The sequence below is a fragment of the Ornithodoros turicata genome, chromosome 4, assembly GCF_037126465.1.
Source record: "Ornithodoros turicata isolate Travis chromosome 4, ASM3712646v1, whole genome shotgun sequence".
NCBI lineage: Eukaryota > Metazoa > Arthropoda > Arachnida > Ixodida > Argasidae > Ornithodoros > Ornithodoros turicata.
Window position 1 is genome coordinate 21,115,625 of NC_088204.1, and position 23,864 is coordinate 21,139,488.

The window sequence follows — 23,864 nt, forward strand, 5'->3', positions numbered from 1 at the left end:
ACGGTTCTCCGACCCAGATAACGAGGTCACCTCATTGCTGGGCTTGAAAAGTGCGTAGTTCTTGTTTCGACTCATTTGCATAGCGAAATTCAGCGATGGATAACTATTTCACCACAGGTGCGCGTTTAAAGTTTTTTTTTCTTCTTTTTTCACATGGAATGGCTTTCAACGAGGAATATCTCACGTTCTGCTACACCGCTTTTGCGCGAAATCCTCTAATTAAAGAGTTCATTGATGAATTTTAGGTAATTAGTGACCTTGTAGTTACGTACTTTCTTCGAGAGAATGTTCGCAGAGCCCTATACAACTCGTGACATGGCTCAACTCAGCTGCAAAAACGCAATCTATATTGCTCTGCTAGCTTTTAAATAAAAATTCTGTAACGAATATAAAAGACATCCTGTATATAAAGGTATTTGTTTAGATTAATAATACAACTGGGAGCAGTGACTTCTACATTTTTGTGGCGAACATGTTTTGACTGTGTCCAGCTTACTATCGGTAGTTTTAAACAAAACTATCGATAGTCAAATGAGTATTCATCTGAATCATCGATAGTGTTTCGATTACTATCGCCCATCACTACTGACGATGGCTCAAGCTCCAGCTGCCGTCGCTCCGCGCTTCCAGGTGACGGAGAAGAGCGAATCAGCTTGCGGAGCGCAGCCTGATTCGCTGTTCTCCATCACGTGCCGCGCTGTACACGGACACGTCAGTCACCCCGCTACGACACCGGCTTCTCTTGGAAATGGGGCTTCTAATGCTAACACAGCAGGCAGCTCAGCTTTTGTCAAGATCGGGTATGGGGAACAAACGATATGTCAAGGAGGAGACAGTATGGTGCAGACAGCTTTTGCGAAGGACAAGGTATGGTGACTGCAGTCACGCCAGTGAACATAACGCAGGCGTTGAGCAAACTGTCGGGAGACTTTTTTTTTTTGATTGCGTGTTAGCGCCGCGAAGCAACTGTGGCTATGAGCGGCGCACAGATGTGGACAGACGGAGAGAGGACAGCAGGAAGAAGTGGGGGACAGGCGGATTATTATGCGTCCTGGGCCGACTTCAGGGGGAACTGTGCCGACATTCGTCTGGAAAATCTTCGGAAAACCCAGGGAAAACCTCAGAGAGCACAGCCGCGGTGGTAGGATTCGAACCCAGCACCTCCCAGTCTTCAGCACGACCTTGGTTACCACCAACGAGTGGACGCCTTAGCCCACTCAGTCCAGAACATATCAGCCCAGCATAATATCAGTGTCGGCAGTGTGGAGACAATGATTCACGAGAACTTACTGTTCCACAAAGTCTGTGCAAGATGGGTTCCCTGACGCTTCACTTGCGACCAGAAGGGAGTGCGCATGGCAGTCTCTGAGCAGCTGCTGGACCGGTTTCAATCCGAGGGGGACGAAGTTGTCCAATGAATCATCACATGTAATGAAACTGATGCATCATTTCGCCCAAGAGACAAAAGGAAGCAGCAAGGAATGGCGACATAAGGATTCCCCGGTGCCAAGGAAGAGCAAGACGCAGCCATCTTCTGCGAAGTTCATGTGAACGGTCTTCTAGGACATGCGGAGTGCCATCCATGTGGGATTGTTGTTGTTTCCATGTGGGTGATCCTACTCCACGTTGATAAATGGTGCCGTGCGAAACACAATAAACCTCTACCGGAGAAACGTCATCATGACGTTGGTAGACAGACTGAAACTGAAACAGATCGGAAGGGGAGAGCTGGGTTCCACGAATGGGCATTTGTTCGCTGCCTCCTATTGAAAGAAAACTAGGATCGAAGGTCGCGTCCTTTTCAGGGACCATCGTAATCCCCTCAAGATCGTGGCTTTCGGGCGCGAACTTGTTCGCCACTAGCTTTGAACGTAGTTCAACTCTACCAAATTCGTGGCGCTGTCGAACACTATGACGTCATTTGTTTACAAACAGGAAAAAGAATGCCATGTCCGAAAGGGTAATTCTTCTTCACAACAGTGCCTGGCAATTTAAAGGCAGCAACCCTTGCCGAAATCCGCTGGGAAGATTTGCGAAATGCTCCTTACAGCCCAGGTTTAGCCCCCAACCGATTACCACTTCTTTGGTAAAGACGTTCCACACAAATGAAGCCCTCCAGAAAGACGTCCTGCAGTGGCTACAGCAGTATCCCACTTCGCATCGCTCCATCGCCGCAGGGGCAGGGGCCTGCCCCTGGTGAGGTGCCACTGCGTCACTTTTTCGGATAGTCGGGTTACGCTCTACGGAAGCGTCATACACACAGCACAATTAACGTTTACAGCAACAATACACGAAAGAGTATACTCACTGGAGTTTGGAGTTTTCTGGCGCAAGGATATCGAAGATCAAGCTGCGCCGTATAAAAGAGTATACTCACTGCCGACATCATTCTACGTGTGACCCAATTGGACGACGCAAAAGTTAACCCCTCAGGATTATTTACGCTACTTAGAGTCCTCACGTATTAGCTGCAGACTTCCTTGGTCAACGTATCATGTAATCGTAAGTCGAAACTGTGATACGGAGGGCAGTTCAACGATTAGGCATTTGAAATATCGACAGAGATCACCAGGTACTGTTACTACTTTTTTTATTAGAACAAATTACAAGAAAAATGCACAATGAAGCACACACACATATTCAAGTCGTCCATACAAAAGCTATCGGTTCGACTAGACCACGCGCTGTGCGAAAGCAACGCATTCTATAACACGCGAGCTGGTTCGTAAAAAAGAAGACAGTACAAAAGCAAATTGATATTAACACACCACATGAGTATCACATTGGAAGTCAGTTAGGCACAACTGAAAATGGCAAACTTGCTATCAACTTCGAAGGATGGTTTGAAAAGTTCGCGGTAAAATGCTTTCTAAAAGTAACAGTACCAAAAGTAGCAAAAACTGACTATACCTTCTCTCAAATGTTGAAACATGCCATTTGAACAATGCGAGTGAGCAACAAATGCAATGACGAAGACAGTTTTGCTCCGCGAGAAAAATTAAAAAAAAAAAAAAAAAAAAAACGCTTCATCGACACAATAAACGCTGCCGAAGCCACACACATTTTTTTGTTTTTGTTTTAAGTAGACAGCTATATATTTCTGTCAAAAGGTAGGAAACAGGCTTACACACTCGAAAGCTACTAGAGATCATAACGAGACGATGACACTAATTAACGTTTCAGACGAATATTTCGTGGTCCGACTCGGAATGGCTGCCCCGTAGGTGAATTCCCGAATCAAAGGAGTCCCTATAATGATGCCTGAACACTAGACTGGCGTGGGACACAGCCCTTCGCCTGTAAACGGGAGTTCTTTTGCGAGTTCCACTGCTTTGACACCTGCTACAGAACCCGTCGGTACAACCTAGCCCGCCAAGCACAGCGGAATGTCGTCTAGATGTGGCCCCTTGAGCACTCTGCGTCACCTGTCTCCTCGGTGGCGACTTTATGGAATCCGACGAACTTCTTGAGACGTCCGACGAAACCGTCGAGTCTTCGAGACCGCTCGAACCGGAACACTCGCAAGACGGTGATGATGACGATGACGTCACACGCCGACGCCCATCTTCATCTTCGTCGTCCTCGTAGACCGAGAGCGATTCGAGGCTTCCCTGAGTGTGGGGTGAATGAAGAGGTCCGGTGGAGTCATCGTCGTCGTCACGTGACATGGTGTGACGTCGTTCGCGTTGCAGACGGAGTTCTGTGATGCTGTCGTACAGTTTTAGAAGCTGGCAGAACAAGGCGTTGTCGCATTCCATAAGGGATGTCTGCAAAGAGATCAAATGCAAGCAGATTTAGTAAGTGAATTGTGTACAAGCTGCAGCAACTAAACTTGTAAAAAGGACATTGTAAGATTGTGAAAGAAAACTAACAAAAATTGAAACTTGATTGAAAATAGACCAGAGCTGGCTGCTTGCTCTAGTGTTTTTAAGCCATTACAACAAACATTCTTTATCTGAGTTCTGTGTGAGGTAAGATCTCGGCTTTTTCACCTGTGTGGGCGTGGTACAATATGGGTTTCCAATGCGGCAAGGACGTGCTATTATTGTTGAACAGCTGCCTACGAGCATGTGGCGGCCAAATCTCACGAGCTCTGCCCTCCACCCCCACACACTATGCCCGAACACAATAAAGTCGCTTCGACTCCTCTTTCCCTAATTTTGCCCTCTTCTCTCTTACGTCACGCTTCAAGGACTCCAGCACACAAAACATCCGTAATAAGAGGCGTTCTATGCGAGTGTAGGCACGGCTTCGACATGCGACCCAACACAATAATAAGCGTTCACATGACAGCAGTAATTTGCGAACAATGGCAGCGCCACAAGCAGACGACACTCATCGACGACGGCAAGCATCGAGGCCACCTGTTTCAATGTACGCTCCCAGGTAATCGAATTTCTCTTTCTTTTCTCGTCCACCACATACACGATGCTGGAAATAGGCTCACCTAGTGGTGGCCAAATATCACACAAATGGAGACAAATATAGCCGTTTTGTACATTGCGGAACGAATATTTACATTGCAGACGACAGCAGGAACACCAAACTTGTCGTCTGCTAAATGAACGCACGCTATTTTTGACGGCACAAAAGAAGGTTCATTTCACAGCCCATTACACCCACGATGCTAATAGACATTTTAAAGTCGTTTCGCAGCTTTTAGCGTCTTTCAATGATCTCAAGATGACGTTCCCCTTCCTTTCCAAAGCCGTCTGCGAAGGCTCTGTTAGCGGCGTGACACGTTGATGACTTAACAGGCGCGACTTCAGGTTGATGCGTATGTCCTTGTACAACCTCCAAACGTGTTTAAAAGCGAAAGTTCAGTTAAAAGACCCACGCGTGGGCATGAGAAAATAAAAAAGTTTGAAATAGTCGTCTGCAATATGAATAATGATGATGATGATGATGACGATAGCAATGCGGATGTCCTGTCCATCTCCGCGCTATATAACCTTGAGGTAATGCTGGAAGTGTGACTGATGCGTGCGCACAGCTGTTGTTTCCATAGTATGGTAACATGCCCGCAAATAATGTGGCACGCATGACAAAGAATGCCATCTGCGTTGTAATTTATAGCGACACGTCAGAGAAAGGATTTGCAACGCATTCCCAATGGCGGCGCAGGAGGTGCCAGGAATGCACTCATTAGCACGACAGGCACGTATTAATATTCGTTCCCCCCTTCAAACGCCCAGCAATTATTTGCCTTGACACAAATTTGCATATATGAGATAAATTGGCGTGACCCCTAATTGTGCAAATGATGTGTATAAGGTTTCCACTTCCTTTTTCACCACAACTCTGCGAAGGACGGCTTCACTAATCGATGAAGATGAACCCGTTGAACGCTGCACTTTGACCACCTTTGTTCAGAAGTTCACCGCGTGCTCTGAACCGGTGAACTTCCGAACAAAGACGGTCACAGCGCTGACAAATTTACGACAGTTAAAATGAGCAATAGATGTCAGCTCACAACGCATGCTACACAGCTGAAGTGGGACGACATTGAGCTCACAGACCGGCCGGCATTCCACCCACATTGGGTGTAGGAATTCGAGTATTATTAATACAAACAGCACCGCCCATGCTCGAACGACCGTCCTTGAACGGCCTTGAGGGCACTAGATTTTATTCATTATTGCAACTGCTACTGGTGTAACACGGCAGGCAATGCTGAGGGCCACCAAGCGCGGAATAGGCGAGCCTAGCCAACCCCCGCAAGGGGGGGTAGCAAAAGAAAAATTCCGGAAAGGTCGCTCACGAATTACAGATATAGGCGTTGCTGTTGGTGTGCTCGGAAGCGGCGTCACATTCCACTGATTCCGCGCGGGTGACGAAAAAAAAAAAAAAAAAAAACTTTCTTCAAGGGTACCAGTTCAAGGACAGCGCGCTTCGGTGATTTGTGTTCATGGGTACCACCACTACTACATAAGTTAGAATGCTTCAGCCCCGTATAAGCACAAAGCACAAGTTGTGAGACGGAGAGCGTGCTTCGAACGAAGTACCAGGTCAACGGACATGATAACCTCGCACTGAAGGGAACAAAACAGGAAAGAAAGAAATCCAGTTGCATACTGTCTATTGACTACGGCAGTACAGTTTGATTGAACACTTTAAAATGCACGTATACACAGAATGTTATGACGCTTAAAAGGCGTGCAGGCAATCATTCCTATACTACTACGGCGCTGATCAAAGCAAAATGATGAAAGAATTCGGTTAACAACGCCGCGATCAACGTGCCCTAGATACCAAGCAAGCAGATCATTTCACTTACTATACAATACTAACTATACAGCATGCGACGTATATACAGAGAGACTTTGAAATACATTGTGTGCGTAGGACGTGTTACGGCAAGTCACATTGAGTGACGGGCGAAAGAGATGCACGTAAAAGCTGTCGTACAGTAAACGTACACGTGAAATATTGATACGAAAGTGCCCATCACTCTCAATCAGGCAGAAATAAAAGAGACAAAAAAAAAAAAAAAGAGCAGACGACAGGCTCATCGTTTCGTCTGCTTAGAAGTCCAGCGAGGCAGTGAACGGATAAAGACCATGCACCCCCAGCGTGGTGTCTTCTGCTTGCCAAAAAAACGGGGTCGCAGACCAGTTTCTTCTCACGATGCTGCTTCACCGCTTATTATTTTGTTTTATCACCTCGAGGGCAGGCACTGATGATACACGAGCAATTAACGATTAATGGGACCGTCAAATAACGGTTTCGTCTAACGTCAGAAGAACGGGGACGACAGGGAAATGATTCAGATACTGTTGGGTGCTGCGATAATAACCTCAGGCATCGACAATTGACGAGGAAAGTTCGAAGCCATCTACCGACTCCAACTACGGAGTGGAGTAAGCAGATGACATTCGTGAGAAAGCAGGATATTGGAGGATTTGGCGCTCCACGGGGGTACGTAAGTATAATGCGTTTGCATAACGACAATTGGTCCAGGAGGTCGACGGATTCCTGTGTGGATCTCCTTCGATTTCTCCTCCCCGCTGATCCCGCGGCCGCGATGTTTATCGAAGTGGAGCACCAATGGAACATTATTAGCGACCACACTGAATAGTGTTGTGTTGCTGCTTTGTCTTTCCGCCTACGGTGTAAAAATAAAATAAAATAGCGTCGGCTATAAAGATAAGCGGTGTGAACTTGACGGAAGAGACAAACGGCAATAGGGAAAACCGAAAGAGGAGAAAATTTTCGTGACAGTGGATAGTGGGAAGAAAAGATTTCCGACTGATTACATAGCAGACATGGCAAGTAATCAGTTTGGAGCATCAGTTTTGGAGCGTGCCACACCAAACGGCGATATATCTTCTGAAATCCCGCTCCCTGAGTTGCGGTTTCGAAAGATGAATCTGAATGCGATCTAATCCAGCAAGGTCCAGAAGCCAGCACAAAGGCAGGTGTCCCCTGAAGAGGCTGGGGTCTCCATCCACAGCTGGTTGTCGCTGTAGGGTTTCGAAAGCAACAAAACACAGTGTACCGCGGAGTCAACTTTCCTCCTCTCTCTTGAACACGTGACACCTTTCCCAAAGGAAAGTGCGACCTTGTACGATGCATGGCCTTCGAAGCACGTTTTGCGTTTCGGAAAACCGTATTGAAATGGTTGATATCAACCAGGGGCGGATCCAGACCCTCATTTTGGGGGGGGCGGACAACGTCTCAAGCGAATTTCTATATAGTGTTTTCAATCTTCAGATGCCTATGCCTTGTTGTGCGTGCGGTGGGGGTGGGGGACAAGAAGGGGCCCTTCTACTGTACCTGCCGCGGGGAACTGCGACAGTTTTTTCTTCGTTAAAGGTGATTTTTGTATAGCGTTACTGACATGCAGTGAACTCAAAACTGATGTTTATTGTGCATCAGAGAACTGGTATATAAATATCACTCAGATGACAAAATCTAGTCTCCGTTGTCCGCGAGCCTTACTTGCGAAACGATCGATGACCCTTTGCGTATCGATGGCAATGTCCCTATGGGTGTGCAGCAATGCCAACGCAGTCAAGCGCTCTTCAGCCATCTGTGTCCTCATCCACGATTTTAACCGACGGAGAGTAGAGAAGGACCGTTCGGCACTGGCTACGCTAACAGGGAGAGTGGCCAGTACTTGTAGAAGCGTACGTATTAGAGGGAAGACCTCCCTGTCGCATTTGTCCAGAGCTTCAACAGCAGTACCCGGCACCTCAGTCTGGGTCTTCCACTTTTCGCGCCATAACCTCAGCTCGGCTTGAAGTAGAAGTGGTCCTATTGGCGCGCTATTCCCCATGAACGCAGAATACCGCTCCCCAATAGCAGAAACAGCTTCCTTGTCGACGCCGTCTGTGGCACAGGTGTGAGGGGGCACAAAAAGGAACAGCTCGTATGCTCTTTCCGCCTCGGTTGTAAACCTTGTCTCTAAATCTGACAGCACATTATCCATTAACGGAGTGTACAGTGACATCCTGTAGTAGCTCTCTGTATTGGCCGTAGCGACGTTGCACCTGTGAGTCTGTCTCTTAGCTATACGTGGGGACCGCAACTCTGTTCCCAGTTCTTCTCCCAGGGCACTGGCTTGCTTGTAGAGCTCCGAAAATGCCTCTTCACTTTTCTCTCTGCGGTCGCGGAGAACAGTCATGGTGTCTGCCAACGCGCTCCTAGCCGTGCGAACGTCAAGATATTCCTTCTGAAAGAGACGACTCAGTGGAACAGTGTGCGCGAGTATGTCCGCCAAGCAAACAATTGCTACTAGGAATTCGGAGTCACTGATGGCAGCACGGAGCGTCTTTGCTTTCGCTGCGCTTTGCATCTCTTTCCAGTCAGCAATGGTATCAAGAGCTTTCGACACACTGCCCACGGACTCTCGAAACTGTATAACGCTGTCGTGCCGTTCAACCCACCTCGTCTCACAAAGGCCTTTAAGTTGGCCTCCAAGGGTGCTCTTTAATACCACGTTTCGTTTCGATGACGCCGCAAAGAAGGAAATTACTTCTTTCATAATGCCAACAGCATTTCTGATCGCTTGGACTTTGCAGGACTTGGACAAAGACAGGTTGAGTGCGTGGTTGAAGCACGGGCAGTGCACCGCATTAGGCGCATGTTTCTTGATCTCAGACACAGCGCCACAGATCTCGGACACCATGACGCTGCAGCCGTCGGTAGCTATACCTACGCACTTTTCTGGGTCGAGGCCTAAGGTCTTCAGTGTTGTTACAACCTGTTCCCCGAGTATCTTTCGTGTCAAGACGGGCTCTTCAATGTTGATACCGGTATCAGTATCGCTACTGACACGACGAAGATCGACGAACTGTACAAAGTCCTCTCGAACCACATTCTTGTGAACGTAGCGTAAAATGAGACTAAGCTGCGACATGTGAGCTAGCTCAGTGGTTTCGTCGAACATAACGCTGTACATGCCGGATTCGTGCACACGCCCAGTGACCGTGGCAAGGACTTCCTCTCCACAGCACTGGATGAGTTCATTCTGCGTCGTTTTGCTGATGTATGTGGCCCGGGACGACGTGCTGGCAAGGTGCTTTTGGAGTTCTGTGTCCCCACTGGCGACCCGGAACCGCAAAAGTTCTCGAAAGTTGCCCTCGTTTGACGTTAATGAAGTACCTTGCGAACAGTCTGCAAGCATCCCGTCGTCTCTGTGTCCGCGAAACGGTATTCCTTGGCGCCCTAGAAAGATTATAGAGTCTATGATAGGCAAGAGTCTTTTCCGGTTCTCATCCACTTGATGAAGTCGCTGACAAGATACTTGATTGGCGACGCACGTTTCAGGTGCATCGGCACAGGCAAGAAAGGCTTTTGCGGCTTGAACCGCCTCTTTGTGGTATCTAGTTGCTTCATGCAGAGGGAGGTCACCATCTTTGCCAAGTAGCCTCGCGAATGTTCGGAGAGGTTTTGTAACGAGCTTTTGAAGAGTAACATTCCTTTGGTACCCTCCTACGCTCCCCGTTGTGAAGAGTGCACAATACTTGCAATAGAGACCACTTTGGCACTTCGAGAGAACCAGCCAGTTAAATTTGCTCAAATGTGAGTGGCTTACATATCTCTTTTCTTCCTTGCCGCCTCTTTTGTGGACGGAGTATGGGAAACTGTAGTTTTCCGCTGGATGCCAATGAGATTCCAACAAGCGCCGCTTAGTGAAGTCGTCAACATGTTTCCCGACAAAGCTTCCAACGTCTAGTAAAAAGGCTGCAGCGGAGCCATCATTCCTTCCACTGTCACTCATGGTGTTCGATAGTTCGCATTCATGTTCAGCACTGTGACTGCGCTCATGTCGTGAACCGTTGCCGTCAGCCACAGCACTTGCTGGCATGGCACACGCTATCTGAGGATTGGCGTCCGCGTCGCTGTCATCCGTGGGCAACGTAGAGGAACCCGATTGTGATATTGCCGGCGCCGCGACCTCCTCGCTGTCTTGAATTGAAGTTTGCAAGGCATGCTTGGGAGCGCGACTAAAGAAACTGTCAATCTTTTGAAGACTCGCTCGCTTCATTTTACTTCAGACTCCGTTCTCACCGCTTAGACGCGGAATTGGCCACGTGCCGTGAGTCGCGCGCGAGAAAGAAGGAAAGCGCTGTCATGGAGACAGAATAAAGAGTGAAGGCGGCATCTTGGTGAAAGCAAGCGCGTGACCGTTGTTGGCATGGGTCGGACGGTGGGACAGGGGGGGCAGGTGCCCCCTCCCCAGGGGCGGATACAGACCCTCGGTTTGGGGGGGGCGGTTTCTTTGCCGGAGCGCGCAGTGGGGGAGGGGGAGAGGGAAATGCAATGCATAAACTGACGTTTTTTTTGGGGGGGGGCGATCGCCCAACCGCCCCCCCCTTGGATCCGCCACTGATATCAACGGACCTCTGGGCCTTGCACTTTACCGACAATCGACTGTGCGCACGAAAACATGCCGGTACAATAAGCGAACAGCACCAGAGAACGAACAGCCAGCAGACACACATTCCACATATTACAACACGAGTGACCTCTTACGCATTGTATCAATGCATGGTATTGTTTCACCTCGTTCAGTGTTGTTTACACATTTACTTTTTCCTCGGTGCCCCCGAATGTTTACATCATTCTTGAGAGCTGCCTCACTGAAACAGGACGCAACCGAGCTATATATTCGTGTACTGCTCCAACTGCTACAGTCACGGAGTGGTCGTAACCCCTTCGTGGTATTCACCCTCTATTATCCATTATCTAACAAACTAGCCACGAAATCCCGATACATATCTGATGAGCCGCATTCCCTACCCAGATATGGCTGTGCGGGGCCAACAGCGCACAACAACCGGTAGCGTCTACCGCGCGATGAACGGGTGCATTGCTTTTTGCCGACCCGCGTCAGACAACAATGGGGGTGAGAACCTATTCGTTCGCATTACACACATGCTTCAGGATCACTTTCCTACCACGCAGGGGGGCAACGAAAAGGAATGGGAACACAAACGCCCACCGCAGGGTGAGTCCGGAAGGACAATTAACGCGGTAAGAAATTTTATGCACAACCCACGTTGTAGCTGCGGATGACATAATGGTCTACGGAAGTGAGTATCTTAGGCGTGTGTTTAACCAAAGTGACACCGTTTAAACGTTCAATGCTGCGGTGCAATGGAAAATGCGGGTTCCTAACAGGAAAATTCGTGGCTTCCTACTTCGCCTAGTCCTTTTTAGAGGATTATCTACCCACTGTTTTGAATGTTCACGCACCTCGAACTGCACAGGGTGCAATTTCGCCTAATGTATGACAAGCAGTCCCGTTTTGCCTACTGGCTCTTGTCACATGAACAACGAAGACAGTTCCTTCACACACAGCCAACAATATCTGAGACACAATCCTGTGTATCGCCGTAGTTGCCAGCCGCCCATTTAGCTGTACACCTTTAGCCATGTATTTTTGGCTGTGTGTTCATGAAATTAGCGGAACAAACAGGGACGCAAAGGCACGTACGTATACATCACACAGACAAACGAACATCAAGCAAATGAAGGATAATAATGAGTACAAGCTATACTATCGTAACTCTACTCCAATTAGCTTACCACAAGCTATAACAGAAATAGTCAAGATGCGGACGAACGAAATCCGCTCCTTGACTGCACTTCAACGGGGCCGCCGAGCAGGCTCCTGTTTGTCTTCCGCTGTCCGTTTTATACCACTTTGCAGCGTTTTTTGCACCTTAGCCATGGAGTACCAACTAGCCCAGCGGTCTGCGTTATTTGATCTACAGTCCAGTTGCAGCGGCGTCGGTGACCTAAACTTTCAACGACTGCTATAGACGGCGATACGAACACGAACAGGAGACAAGTTCCAACGATATTGAGGAGTCTTGCGGACGTTTCTTTTCTTAATAATCATTCTACAGTCGACTCCCAGGTTTAGAAAAGTCGCTTCCTCCTGTGTTATCCTTCGCTCTGCAACATATACACACTTGCCTCGGAGCGGTAATTTTTGCGTAATTTAAATGCGGTAATTTAAACTAGAACGAGCCATGTTATCTTGTGCCACGTCTATTTCAGTGGGCAATGTCGTTCGAAGACTGCCGTCCACGGCATCGCGGACACAAAGTCGCGGGGCCGGCCGATTCCTCGTTTTCGGTTTTCAATCGATCAATCAATTTATTTACTTTCAAGAGTCCCTCGGGAGGGGGCGTTTCTACGATGTTCCCCGAACAGCACTATACCAGACAGACCCCGGCACAGAAAACAGCCTCGCTTTACAGTTGTGTTCAACCGAAGAAGGAAAAGAAATTAGTCCGTCAGCTCGCAAAATATTTGTGCGCCACAGATAGGTCACTCCTCCCTCCTCCGCCAAATAATATAATCCAACATAACACTCACCCTGTCTCCGTATTGTCTGTGAAGACTGGCCACATGACACTACGCTAGTGGTGGCGCTGCAGTATTTCTCCTGGCGCGCTATTGCGTCCCCTTATCTACAACGGCGCATGTAGTTGACGGACTAGATTTCTTTTCCCTCTTAAGTTGAACACGACTATAGTTGCTTTATTTGTCTGGTTTACTTTGTTTTATGCCCTTATTGCTGGCTTTTTTTCTTCTTTTTTTTTTTTTTAGATTTCGTGTGCAGCTTCAGAACTGTTATTCGGTTTGGAAGAGACATCGGTTCGAGAGCCCTCATTTCGGTATTCGAAAAATCCGAATGTTGGTATACAGCCCCTAGAAAACGGTGAAGCCCTCTAAAACACTACTGGTCGATGTACGACACTAAAAGCAATGCCCGGTGGCATATTATCTTCGTGTTCATCACCTTCGCAAAGGCCGTACGTGATCGTTTTAGAGCCAGAACGGCCTGCTACACGCGTACGGCCCCATCATCCATAACCCTGTCCCGTTTGTTTCAATTCGGAGGAAATTGCTGGAGGGAGGTCATTTTGAGGCACCGGCCGATGACAGCATCAACGCCGCTATATTTTCTCTTTGGACGTATCAGATGGGCTCTCGCTTGGATGTGGAAGGCATGCTTACACGCGCGAATGTGGTGCCGCGTTTCAGGTATCCGTTTTACAAGCGCATTCGGGAAAATTTATTGCCATTTATAACACTTTGAAATGTCCGTCGTTTTCGGAATCTATTTTTAATCCAACAGGAGTAGATGCTCAAATTCCGCTGTTTCGAAAAATGCGCCAAGAATTGCAGCGTGACAACAAAACGTTCCGCTTGACGCTCGAGGTACAGGAATGACGAACGGATGTGTAAAGTAATTATTTACGAGTAACCCAATTATTCTAATAAATACACTATCAATAATTAAATACACCCAGGATTATTTTCGATATTATGTAACCGTAAGTGTAACTTGAGTACATTCGCAAGTAACTTGTACTGCCCTATTACTTTATGCGTGCGATTTGAAATTAAAGGGATTGCGACAGGTCATCCCAGATAAACGTAAAAAAAAACGGTGCTTAATTTTGCACCGATGCGAACCGGCATTGAAAGTTTCACAGCGAAGACGGTAAAAGAAGCGGGAGAAAACGGGCACCGCGGATACCGAAACTCATGCGGCTCTGACATCACAGCGAACGAAAAGTCACGTGCTTACGGCTCCCAATAGGAACGGACGCAATTCGGAGTAGGATGTCTGTGACGTCTGCGCTTTCATAGGGAATGCGTTCGAGGGCTTGTATCTCGCTAAATACGACACGTATAAGAATAATTATGTTTTCCTGGGTACTCTGCCGTTCAATACAACGCGTCCATGATGTAACGAACCACATCTATGAAAGTGTCTCAACTTATTTTTATCTTAGGGTTTGTCTTATTTTTTTATTTCCGTGTTAGCGCCGCGAAGCAACTGTGGCTATCAGCGAGAGAGAGAAAGAGAGATTATGGTTTTAATGGCACAAAGGCAACAAAGGCCATAGAGCGCCAAAACTACGGTGAGGGTGTGAGAGATGCTTATGGGAGAGATGATGAGCGCCGTGAGCGACGTACAGACGTGAACAGATGGAGAGAACAGAGAGAGCAGCAAGGAGGGGGAGACAGGGAGGGTTAATATGCGTCCTGGGCCGACTTCAAGAGGAACTGTTCCGACATTCGTGTGGGAGGTCTGCCAGAAAGCCCGGAACATTCCCTCAGCGTTTGGCATGAGTTAAAAAAGACACTTTTCCACCGTTTTCCTCTGGCATTTTTGGGCATTCACCAAGTTTCTGAGATACCCTTGCAGTCTCAGTTCAGGCATGTTCTTGTACTTCTGCAAGGCGTTAGATTTCCAGTAATCGTACTCGGAAGAACAAAGTGACAGTACTGAAACCAATAGAGCTCGGTGTAACTCAGTGTACTTTTCGGACTAACTGTAATTAGAATTAAGTTACAATTACGATTTTAATTGTAAACGTAATTTAATTACGTTTATAGGCATGCAGTCGTACTTGTAATTTAATTACATCTAAAAAGTAATTTTTACATGTCCGTCCATGGCTTCCTCCTCGTCCACTCCCCTCATGCGCATCTTATTTCAATTCGCTATCCGCGTGTTTTTAGTATTATTTATTATTTCCCTGTGCATTAATGTTAATAAGGGTTAGTGTTACTAAGGGTTTCAGCTACAACGCGTTGTATTGCCAAAGTCGACTCCAAGGTTCGAGAACTTCAGAACGCTCGATCGTGCGCTGCATGTGGTGCCATGCGTAGAGTTTTCAGCAGCAAGTAACGGATTTGTAAGGTTTTGCCGAACGCACCATGTCAGAATAATAATAATAATAAAGAAACATCTAGTACACATGTTATTGTTTTTTAGCAAGTGCCGGAAACGTTATAGGTACTACTACTACTACCGGTACTATAGTTATAGTACCTATGGACCCTTGACTGCATTATGGGACGGTCTTACGTTCAAGCTCCAACATGTGAGACACCGAATGACTCGAAAAACCCCCAAGTAACATTTATGACCTTTACGTAAGAGGTGAATAATAACTGGTGCTCTAAAGGCAATAAACGTTCGAGAGAAGTAATAATGGAAAGGAAAAGGACAGGCTCTTAAAAAAGCTTCAAAAATGAAATAAAATACAAAGTATATGAGAATGAGAACCCGGAATTCGGGGTATGTGTTGCTAACAGCCCAGACGTATATTTGTTCGTGCATTTGGACATCCTACTACACTGTCCCCTCCCCCTCCCCACCCCCGGGTCCGCGTCTGGATGCGAGTGAAACTTCTGCCCAAATACAAATCCGTAACTCCTCTAAGAGGGTCAGTAAAAAAAGCTTACATTGTCTACGTAACTTCTCTCTTTCTTTTTTTTTTCAGCCGCTTACTTCGCACGGAATTTATGCATGTAGTACCATCTTGATTTACAGACACATAAATCTCCCTGCATGGATTAACCCTCCACACCTCAGTCGGCACGCCTATCATACTGAACACGGAACGTTCTTCAATTGCTGGACTAATCGCAAATTACTTCCAATGACGTCAACCGCAATATTAAAATAACCTAGATACCAAGACCACCCTCCTCACTTTGCCTCCGCATCTGAAACCGAAGCACGCGCCGCCGCGCCCAGACACTGCATGCTGCTCAATACCCCCGGGAGCCCACGATCTAAGGCAAATACACGACTCGCACGTTATATCTACTTAGTATCCTCCATACTTCATACCGGGGCCGCGAGTCATTAAATCCAACCACTCCTCCCTTGAACTCTGTTCAAACGAAAGTAGGCCTAGCTCGGACAAGAATGATTGCCAATTATACTCGATATCGAGCTTTCGGTCATTTCCGCAACAGCTCATCGAAACAATACGATAGAACAGACGTCGACGAAGGCCGGTCAGTGGAAGATGGAAGAAGTATCGTTGGTGAACAACGGAAACATACGATGGTGCGGGTCATGAACGGTTGCACGAGGTAGGTACAGTTGCTGGTATAAGTACGCAAGGAATACGAGAGGGGACATAGAGGTAAGGCAGTGTCGCGCGGCGAGATCAAACCAAGCTTTCAGAGCTTGTGTTCTGTGGCATAAGGCGCTCGTTTCAAGCGACAACAACGTCGACGGTCGTGTAGGTCTGTCCGTAACAGTTGTGGAGAGGGAGGGGGAAAAGAAGTTACAATGGCACTGAAACGAGGGCGATTGCCTGAAGATCAGGATCGGCAAGGCACCGCATTTAGAGGGTCGCTACAGACCTAAAAAAGAAACAAAGAACCAGAATGAAATGGGGAACCTTGAACATCTTCTGATGAACCTGTTTTTGTTTCATCATCGGATGCTCCGAGTGTAATGATGGTTTGTTTATTTCTTGCAAAAGGTCCCGATGCCTTTTTGTATACTATGCTACTTTACGTACGTCTGACAGTCACGCATAAATCTGACACAATAGGCTCACTGGGCCCTTATGTCGCTGCTTTGACTGGACGCGGCTATATCCCTTGAATGTTACCAGCATCTATACCAGCTCTTGCGGTACTTCTGGTCGTACTTAGGAGGCGTTTTGGAAAAGTGCATGCGCATGTAGCCCATTCTAAAACCGATAGGACCTTCAGTGCAAGGGAAAATGGACACAGGTCCATGCGGCGCGTCAGGAGAGCGGCAAAAACTGGAAGCAGTTCAAAGAAACTCGCGCTGCCGAGAGCAGCAGCGAAACTGCACAGGGTACGTTGGAGCTCTCCTTGACAGGTGACTGACTCTGAGCACGGACCCTGAGCAGTCAGGGCCGGCGAAAGGTGCCGCCATTCTTCGCGAGAGCCCGTCGTCAACCCGAAATGTCACCGAAAATTCGGTGTCGCTAAAAGGTCGCTAAACATACCAGAAAGTCATAAACAAATCCGCTAATCCCAAACAAAAAATTTCGTCGCTAGACAGGCCCTGAGATCCGCTAAAATTACGCGTAAATATGCCGAAATACATCGCAGGAGCAGACGACACATTCCGGACGTCCTTCTCCACAAAAGCCGCGAAACCGTCACACGTAACTGCACCAACGAGAGCACGTCTTCCCGCGCAGCTGATCGGCGGTCATCGGAAAGGCGAGCAAACCGGCGAACGCCAATTATGTCGGGATTGTCGGAGTCTAAGTTGACGCCACTTCGTTTGCAAGCGATCCGAAGAGTACAGCACTGCCATAGCAAAACCACACTTAAAGCGACACTAAAATGCAAAAACAACTTGCTCTCAAATGAAAGGCCATGTTTCACTGGTTCAATTCAAACAAAATTAGTTCACACAACGCTATTCCATTTAGAAGAAAAACGCAATGAAAACAGAGCTATCTTTGGCGACAACAGATGGGATATCCCAGGAGGCAAAGATTGGCGGCATCCAATGAGACAGCAGGAGAAGCGCACGCATACGAGGGTGCTTCCATAAGTTTCCGGCCCGAGGTAGAAAATGCGCGCGAATTTGAAAATGCGATTAAGGACGCGTGGCGCCATCTGTTGGAGGGCCGGACCACCACCCTCAACCCTCTCCATGCTCTTGTCGGTTGGAGAGCGGCATTTCAAACAGCCAGGGTGCACTCTTCAGTTAAAATGGAAAAAATCGAGTACCGCGCTGTGATAAAATTCTTGACAAAAGAGGGACTTTCGCCTAAAGAAATTAGAGCGCGACTGGACAACGTGTACAGGGAAGCCTCTCCGTCGTATACAACGGTAAAAGACTGGGCTAAGCAGTGTCGACTGGGGCGAGAGTCCATTGAAGATGATCCACGCGATGGTCGTCCAGTGGAAGTGGTGACACAAGAAAATGTGTCTCTTATCGAGGAGGAAGTGCTGAGCGACAGGCGTCTGAAGGTGAAGGAAATCTCAGAAAGGCTGGGGCTTTCCAAAACAACCGTTTTTTGCATCATCGGCGAGGGCCTTCACATAAAAAAGGTCAGTGCGAGATGGATGCCACGGCTTCTCTCGTCAGTTCAAAAGCAACAGCGCGTCGTCTGTGCCAGAGTTTTTGGAGCTCTGTCAAGAAAACGAAGACGAAATATTGAAGTTAATTGTCACAGGGGATGAGACTATGGTGCTCTACTATCATCCCCTTTCGAAAAAGGAGTCGATGGAATGGCGCAAACCAGGAGAAGCACCCCAAGAAAAGCCAAGGTCACACAATCCACAAAGAAGATCATGGCAACAATATTTTGGGATTGTCACGGGATCCTCCTCATCGACTTCAAAGAGAGTAACACCACAGTGAATGCGACTTATTATGCTTCACTCCTGCACCGACTGCGAGACGCCATCACGGAAAAGAGGCGCGGCAGGTTGAGTCGAGGTGTCCGGTTGCTCCACGACAATGCCCCTGTCCACACGGCTTCTGTTGCCAAGGCTGCACTGAAGGAGTGCGGCTTCGAAGAAATCCACCACCCACCCTACAGTCCAGACTTGGCACCGAGTGACTACTTCCTGTTTTCAAACTTGAAGAGGGATCTCAGAGGACGGAGATTTCAAAACGATAGTGAGGTGCAAGAGGCAGTTTTCCAGCATTTTGCGGACAAAATTTCGGACTATTTATTCAAGGGTATAAGAATGCTGGTTGAAAAGTGTCAAAAGTGCATCGAAGTTAAGGGTGACTATGTCGAAAAGTGATACACTTGTTTCGTCTTTATGACTATTAAAAGTTGGTCGGGCCGGAAACTTATGGAACCACCCTCGTACCTATCGTGTCCGCGTGGATTTGAACGGGTCCGATCGTAGTGCTCCGTATATGCGTGGCATCATGCGCACTGCTGCATTTTTCAATACCGATTCACTGAATTGTAGCCCACAACAGTTCTCGCGAATGTTTCACTGACAACATTTATCTTCACGTCCTTCGTACGGAGACGCCAGTCCGCTTCGCAACGCGCACCATGTTTTGTTCGGAACTGCTCTATGGCGTGGCACGCGCAACATGAACTAAAAACCAGGGAACGGTAATGGTAACGGAAACAGAATCGGTATATTACCGAAATTGGAGATGGTAACGATAACAGAAACTGAAACGCATACCACTGTCCTCCATTAACGGAAACAGAAACGAAAATTGTCGTCCGGAATCAAATTCGGGTAATGGCTATTGCTGTTGTGCGATGAAATTTCAGCGACTTTGTATTATGATTTATTGTACAGCGATATATTTTTGTATTTTGATGACTTCATTCCCTGTAATGCTCAAGACAGCATGGAAACAAAGCGCAATATTGGACATCGAGGGTGCATCACTAGCTTACCTACTTCTGACATCACATACCTACATGACATCAAGACATGAGACTTACACAACATAGACTCCACACACTCTACTCCACCATAGCACGAGGATGACAGCATGATTTTTTTTTTTTTTTACTTTCTTCATTTCACCGTGGCTCTGGCAGTATTATTTATTTCTGGGAGCGTCCGCATATGAATGCAGCATTGGATGAAGGTTACGCCCACTGATAGTATAGGGTGGATCGCGCATATAGGGTGCTCCACAGCGTGGTCACCGGCCGCCATATTGGTGGGCCCAACGCATTCTGTCGTCTGCATTTAGTTCAAGCGGGGCGGCCCGTATTTTTTAAGATTTACTTTAAACTAAAGGGCATGCCATGCCAGTTTGTTGCAGCTTTGAGTACACTTCACACGGACAGAGAAAGAGGGATAATTTTTCACAGGTAAGCTCGAGGAAAAATCTGTTTATTCGTATCGCATCCATCTGACAACTCGGACTAGTCTGCATTGCTACTTCGCTGGTGCCATTGCGTACTAAGAAAGTATGTGTGGCTGCGCCTACAAATCTCAAGGCCATGTATTTTCTATAAACGATGCGCTTGTTCTTGCAGGTTCCCCTCACAGTCACTCAGCTGCGCCGAAGAACCGGATGCAGAACCTACGCCAATATGCCAATTTGTTCCACTATCTGTGAGGTACGGTGGAAGTAAATAAACTGCCGTGTTAACCTCGTATGTGCAGTCGCCCCTACAGCGTGTGTGATAAGTCATGCATGTGCATGCTCTTCGTGCACAGCGCTCCGAATTTTCGTAATGAAATACGCTGATAGCTGAACAACTGCAAAGCGCTCGTGACAATAACGTTACTTTAAGATGAGGAATGGGGAGTTTCATCGCCAGGGTCCATACTCCACCCCATTGCTGGTGGTGATGTGGTGAATAAAATAATGATCCCCTTCAGAATAAGGATCGAGGTTGTGTGTTCTGCAATACACTCAGGGACACTCGTAGAACATAATACGATAACGGAAAAAGTCGAACGAGGACCATACAACAGCAAACCACAACATAACGAACGATAACCGCGGAACACCACACGAAAACCGAACAGAAACGAAAACAAACAAAAAATATAAAAGTACCTCACAATAACAAACAGTGTGAAACCTTTCTGAGCAAAAATAATGAATTTTATAGGTTGACATTCACCGAATTCACCTTCATGCGTATGCTCCCTGTGCACGACACTTACGGCCCCCTATTCGGAATACAGGCAGCGGAGAAGAAAATGAAGGCAATTACCATTAAAAACTACAGGAACACGGCTGAAGCACGTTTGGAATACATCAGAACACTGATTCCTAAGAAAGATGCGTGCTAATCAGCAATGAGGAGCGTTTAAAGCGCAATAAATACTCCAAATCAAATCGCTTCCCATTGTTTCCTATGGGAGCAGTCGGCGCCAGTGGGCCCTCCAACATGGCGGCTGGTTGCCGCACCTCTCTCCCACGCGCCCCTTTCCTATGCGCGATCCAGCCTTTATACATAGAGATCAGTGGTTACGCCCATCGTGGGTTGCTGGACTCTAAGTGACTGAAAAGGGAAGACTGACTGAACACATGTTCCTACACTCCTTTAAAAATCTTGCAAGATGTGCGCAACGACGTAAAATTACTTCTGTAGTGTGTAACCGTGACACCGAAGCATGCACTTGGGCAAAACAGAGTGCTGACAAAGCCGGACGGACTGTCCTCCCGCAGCTCTGTAACAGCCGTTCCGTTACCGGAAACAGTAACGGAAGCGTAACGGAAACGAAATTAAAACCTGGTATCATGAACGGATAACGGAAACGAAAACATGGCTGTAACGAAAATGGAAACGGTAACGCCAATACGTCCGTTATCCTTCCCTGCTAAAAACCCTGGTGCACGAGCTGAAACCACGCTCACTGCTTAGCGCCGAAGCAAGAAAGAGACCGGTGTAATTTCGATTGTAGCTCCGTAAAGGAATCAAAGTTTTGAATTATAACAACAAGTACGAAATTAACATAGCGTGTAACGTAATTTGAAGTGAATTCGTTTTTCATTTTAGTGCCGCTTTAAGACAAGTCAACCTATGGAGAGAAAACTTTTACTACAGAGGCACGCTTTATACCAAGGGCAGTTCTAGCTAATAAACCTCTACCGGAGAAACGCCATCATGACGTTGGTAGACACACCGAAACCAAAACAGAACGGAAGGGGAGAGCTGGGTTCCACGAATGGGCACTTGTTCGCTGCCACCTGTTGAAAGAAAAGTAGGACCGAAGGTCGCGTCCTTTTCAGAGACCATCGTAATCCCCTCAAGACCGTGGCTTTCGGGCGCGACCTTGTTCGCCACTAGCATTGAACGTGGTTCAACTCTACCAAACTCGTGGCGCTGTCGAACATTATGACGTCATTTGTTTACAAACAGGTAGAGGTCTATTGAACGTGCTCTTGTGCACAGGTATGAACATACGATTGTTCTCCAAAAGGCCAAACACAGCGCACACCGAAACGGATGACGGTGGCACAGAGTTACAAAGGAGAGCATCGAGTGAGAAACAACGACCAACAACATCAGCCCTGTCGTCCGTGCGCAATGTAGACAGTTTACAGCAGAGTTATCTGGGCGCCGCCATCTTAGCGCACGTGACATTGCGCGCCACTGCTTGCCTTCTCTTTCGGCTGCCTGTTGGCACGGCGCACACAGTACTGGTACTGCGGTGCAACCCAGAGACGCTTTCCCCGATTTTCGATTTGTTGCAATGAATTCCGGATGGACGAATGACACGAGGCTTTGGCCAAACCTTAATCTGTCAGGTGAGTGAGCTTTTTTTAAATATAATTTAAGTTGCATTTGCTTGATTTAGGCCCGGTTTCACCAACGCTGGTTAACTCTGAACTGAGATCAACGCTTGCAAAAACTTGAAGTTAACACTAAATTCTTTTTACAAACGTTTATGTTTGTTTACGTTACGTTTTTCAGTGACAATAACTCCCTTTAGTGAAGAAGAGCTAAGCACTAAATTGAAGTTAAGGAACCGTTGATCTAGGTTCAAATGTTACTGGGTGTTGGTGAAATCGGGCCTTAGAGAACGACGGGAGTTGTCTCGGGACGAGAGCCGCCGATATTTAGAACAGAGACTGTTCTTCTGGGCACCGTCCTCATCATTGGCATGGTATTGAAAGGGTTATGCATGACGTGTTAAATGTTCATGCGAATTGTGGGTGATTGAGAATCTCGCAGATAAAACGGGCAGCAGCCCAACGGGAGTGGCTACGGTGAATGTAATATGCGTAAAGCCAAAAATTAGAAGTGACGGGGCTTCGAGCGTGCGCCCGGGCCAAGGATTGCGCGCGCTGACGCAAACGGCAAAACGTGAAAATACCGAAACGCTGGGTTTTTGAGAAAATACAATTAGTTGCGGGCGCAGTGCGCGCATATAATTAGGTGCAGTTCCCGTACCGTGAACCCCTCCCTCCTCAAGCATTCTGCCCCCTCCCCCCGGAAAAATCCTTGCGGCGCCTATGGATATTACAATATTTTGATATTTTTACATATACTTTATATATATAAGTTATATCTTTGCCTCTGTGTTGACAAAAGACTCCAATTTAAAACGTCCCCTGTTTGCAACATTTCTTGTCGTAAATAATTTGACACAGAAACGGTAGGCAAAAATAACGCTGCATGGAGGTCTGAGAGTGATACCTTGAAATCACGGAATGGCGAAACAGACGGCAGGCCAAAAAGACGTATACCTTACAATCCTACAGAAACCGCCAAAAATCGTGTGTCGCCTATCTTGTAAGGCCGCTGTCCTTGAGGGTGGCCTACGTCAAAGAAGACTCCCTTCCCCTTCTTCGTGTATCTATTTATCAGTATCATGATAAACACGAAAGAGGAATTCGTTTGTGCGAAAGGGCGCACCAACACGGCGAGCAGAGTACGTAAAAACCAGTTTCTCGGCACGGATACAAATACGGATAGTGTCCGTTTACAAACGTGCACGTGTGAACAGCGCCATACGTTTAAATGGGTCCGTTTCTCGCCCGTGAAAACACGGACGAGGAAAACAGTGTGAAACCGGCCTTAGCTTCCTGCGTACGCTACGAGAAGACCCCACGGGTTAACGTCCTGCGGACCCAAGACGCCATGACTCCGAAATAAACCCGAGACCACCATTTCGCTTTTGTCGACCAAGAC

General features: G+C 47.3%; 2 protein-coding genes across 2 annotated transcripts in view; both read right to left on the minus strand.

Moving 5' to 3' along the window:
* Positions 1-2,573: 2,573 nt before the first annotated feature.
* LOC135391302 (adenine DNA glycosylase-like) overlaps positions 2,574-23,864 on the minus strand; it is an 85,083-nt gene continuing 63,792 nt past the window's right edge. The window contains exon 11 of the mRNA XM_064621522.1: positions 2,574-3,767. The gene's annotated coding sequence lies outside the window, so the exon portion shown is untranslated. The remainder of the gene's footprint in view (positions 3,768-23,864) is intronic.
* LOC135391386 (52 kDa repressor of the inhibitor of the protein kinase-like) lies at positions 7,901-10,492 on the minus strand. The gene has a single exon (XM_064621644.1). It carries the CDS (start codon positions 10,490-10,492, stop codon positions 7,901-7,903), a length of 2,592 nt encoding a protein of 863 aa, XP_064477714.1.

Excerpts from the sequence above, each read along its gene's own strand:
- LOC135391386 (XM_064621644.1), bottom strand. The coding sequence starts at position 10,492 with ATGAAGCGAGCGAGTCTTCAAAAGATTGACAGTTTCTTTAGTCGCGCT.